Consider the following 3058-nt stretch of genomic DNA (forward strand, 5'->3'; position numbering starts at 1 on the left):
TACAGGGGTCAGGCGGAGCCGTTATGGCAGGGTTCTCCGCCCTCCTGTTCATTGACTTCTTTTGTTATGATGAATTCTGGGGGGACGTATGTAGTGGGTGCTATGGACATAATTCACCATTAGATTGTTTTGATGTATTGATGGGGCACTGTCACTTTAATGAGGTTGGTTGGGGGTTGGGCTTAGAGAAGACGCGCTGGTGGAATGTCATTCATAAAATGTTTTTGGTGACGAGGAGCTGTCAGAGTTTAGCACGGCATAGATCTGACAGCTGTCACTTGTGCTAAGAAGATAATAAATGACACACTACTTACTTGGTGTGGTTGCAAGATAGAAATTGTGCGTCTCTCCTTTCCGACGATTTCTACAGCGTCATAATAAAGCGTAGCATCATCATAAAGCGTTATCCTGTGTGTCATCAGTGTGCGTCAACCTGACGAGTTGTAAACAAGACGGTCGTGATACGAAGAAGAAGCAGACTGTGAACATGCCAATGTCCAGGAAGCGAACACTTGCCATAGTGGCTTTTATGTGCCTAGAGAGGCCGGCTATATTTAAAAAAAAGAGAAAGAGAACAAAGTCGTGGCTAGGGAAAAGAGGCCAACTGGGAATGCCAGTCCTGCAAATGGAACTTGAGGTAAGTAACGTTATTAACGTCAGCATGCTAACGCTACATGTGTCGTAGCCTCCTAATGAATGTTGAGCTTGTTATCACTGCTAGCTTGTGTTGTTCCCAATGCACTCATTAATGTCTGCCTGTTGTACTTCTAGATACTAACGTCAGCATGCTAACGCTACATGTGTCGTACCCTCCTAATGAATGTTGAGCTTGTTTACCTCACTGCTAGCTTGTGTTGTTCTCAATGCACTCATTAAAGTCTGCCTGTTGTACTTCTAGACAGATGATCGAAGTGGATTCAGAAGTCTACTCCGCATGGATGTGGAACAGTTCGATCATCTGCTACAGCTGGTGGCTCCTTATATCTCCAAAGCAGACACCCAGATGAGGAGAGCGATCACTGCCAGAGAGAGACTGTCCATCACACTGCGATACTTAGCAACAGGTAATAATCAGGGGTTGTAGTGGAGGGTAAACCCAAGTGAACTCAGGCTACAGTGTATCCGCGGTGACCAGAATGTAACTATAGAATGTGTCAGTCTAATAGTTCTGATGTGCTGCAGTTTGGCACATTTATTTGTCGACGCGCATACATAAATGATATTCTACAATCATTCTCCATGCTGACAGGAGAGTCGTTCACTTCCCTGAGCTTCCAGTACCGTATTGGACAGAGCACTGTTGGTGTGATTGTCAAGGAGACATGCAAGGTGTTGCACCAGGTCCTGAAGAAGGATCACCTGACGGTAAGATCCATTTAGAAGCAGCTAGAATGTAACATATGGGACAATCATACCTAGATCAGATAAATATTGATAGATTCATGTCACTGTTCTGATGCAGTCTGTCTGTCTGTTTGTGTAGACACCGACTACAGAGGCTGAGTGGAGAGCAGTGGCCAGTGGCTTCCAGGAGAATTGGCAATTCCCTCACTGTCTCGGAGCCATAGATGGAAAACACATCACCATCCGCCCACCAGGCAACAGTGGGAGCACCTTCAGGAACTACAAGTCTCGTTTCTCTGTGGTCCTGATGGCTGTTGTAGACGCCAATTATCGTTTCCTCTATGCGAATATTGGAACCCAGGGCAGAGTGTCTGATGGAGGTGTTTATGCCCACTGTGACCTGAAAAAGGCATTGGACAGCAACCAGTTAAATGTCCCGCCAGCCCAAAGTCTGCCAGGTACAGATGTAGTCACCCCTTTCATGTTCATTGCAGACAAGGCTTTTCCGCTCCACACACACCTGATGAAGCCATACCCCTTCAGACAGCTTGACCATGACCAGCGTGTCTACAACTACAGACTGTCAAGAGCGAGGCGTGTTGTAGAGAATGCGTTTGGCATACTTGCCAACAAATGGCGAGTCTTTCTCACCATCATTCCCCTAGAACCAGATACAGTGTCCCAGATAACCCTGGCTGCTCTCTCCCTGCACAACTACCTACGAGCCCAGGCCACAGACACCTACATCCCCCCTGCTCTGGTCGACACGGAGGATGAGGACCACCACATCATCCCTGGGAGCTGGCGCAGTGATGCCGCCCTGGCATCAGTGCCTGCTAGCAGGGATCGGAATGCCAACAGAACTGCAAAGGAGCAGCGCGACACACTGAAACAATACTTTGTCTCACCATCAGGTTCTGTGCATTGGCAGGAAGACATGTTGTAATGTCCTTTTGTACTTTTTTGGTTATAAAGATGGTGTTTGAACACTAGGCCTATACACCATAGCCTAACTGTTGGGCCTAAAATCATTATACATGTCCTAAAAGAAAATAACATATGCCTAGGCCTACTTGTAGGGCCTATCGAGTTCAAATGTAGGCCTACATGTTAAGCTACGTAAATATCCACACGTTAAATACAATAACCATATAGGTAGGCCTACAGGCTAACCTTGTTATTCTGTTTTATTTAAAGGCACATAGGGACATGCATGACATACAGGTATATAGTACTGTTACATTTGTGACATATACAATATGCAAATATACACTGTTGATGATATGATATAATGTTAATAGACTAGTGTCTCATTCTCCGTTGCTACTTTACTGTTTGTTGGATACCATTCCCCCACATAGAATGTTGGTTTTTGCCTCTACACTATATATAATATAATAATTATCTCCTATCAGGTTGGTTCTGTCCACCTGTCTATCTCTGTCGGCAGCTAACCTCACAAACTACAGGGCAGTTTTATGACAAGCATATAAGTTAATTAATTTCCATCATTGTCCATTGAAATGCATATTCAGTATGAAGTTACAGCTTTTGATTCAGGGCTGACCAGACGTGTGCACCAATCAAGGGGGGGGGGTCACCTCATCGCCCAGCCGAAGGGCATTGTCTCCGATTAGTACAACGTTGGGGAGAATTAAGAGGGGAGAATGCAAGGGAACAAACAACACACATAGTTAGAGTAAACAAAAACAAC

At 45.3% G+C, this 3058-nt stretch overlaps 1 protein-coding gene across 1 annotated transcript; it reads left to right on the top strand.

The window, feature by feature from the left end:
* Positions 1-446: 446 nt before the first annotated feature.
* Positions 447-2290, top strand: LOC311243431 (uncharacterized protein; the record flags this gene model as incomplete). Its single annotated transcript, XM_084332662.1, has 4 exons — positions 447-637; positions 899-1064; positions 1250-1365; positions 1484-2290. Exons 1-4 carry the CDS (start codon positions 488-490, stop codon positions 2288-2290), a joined length of 1239 nt encoding a protein of 412 aa, XP_084188788.1. The 5' UTR covers positions 447-487.
* Between the last annotated feature and the right edge of the window lie 768 nt (positions 2291-3058).

The sequence above is a fragment of the Notolepis coatsorum genome, assembly GCF_963971535.1.
Source record: "Notolepis coatsorum genome assembly, chromosome: 17".
Lineage (NCBI taxonomy): Eukaryota > Metazoa > Chordata > Actinopteri > Aulopiformes > Paralepididae > Notolepis > Notolepis coatsorum.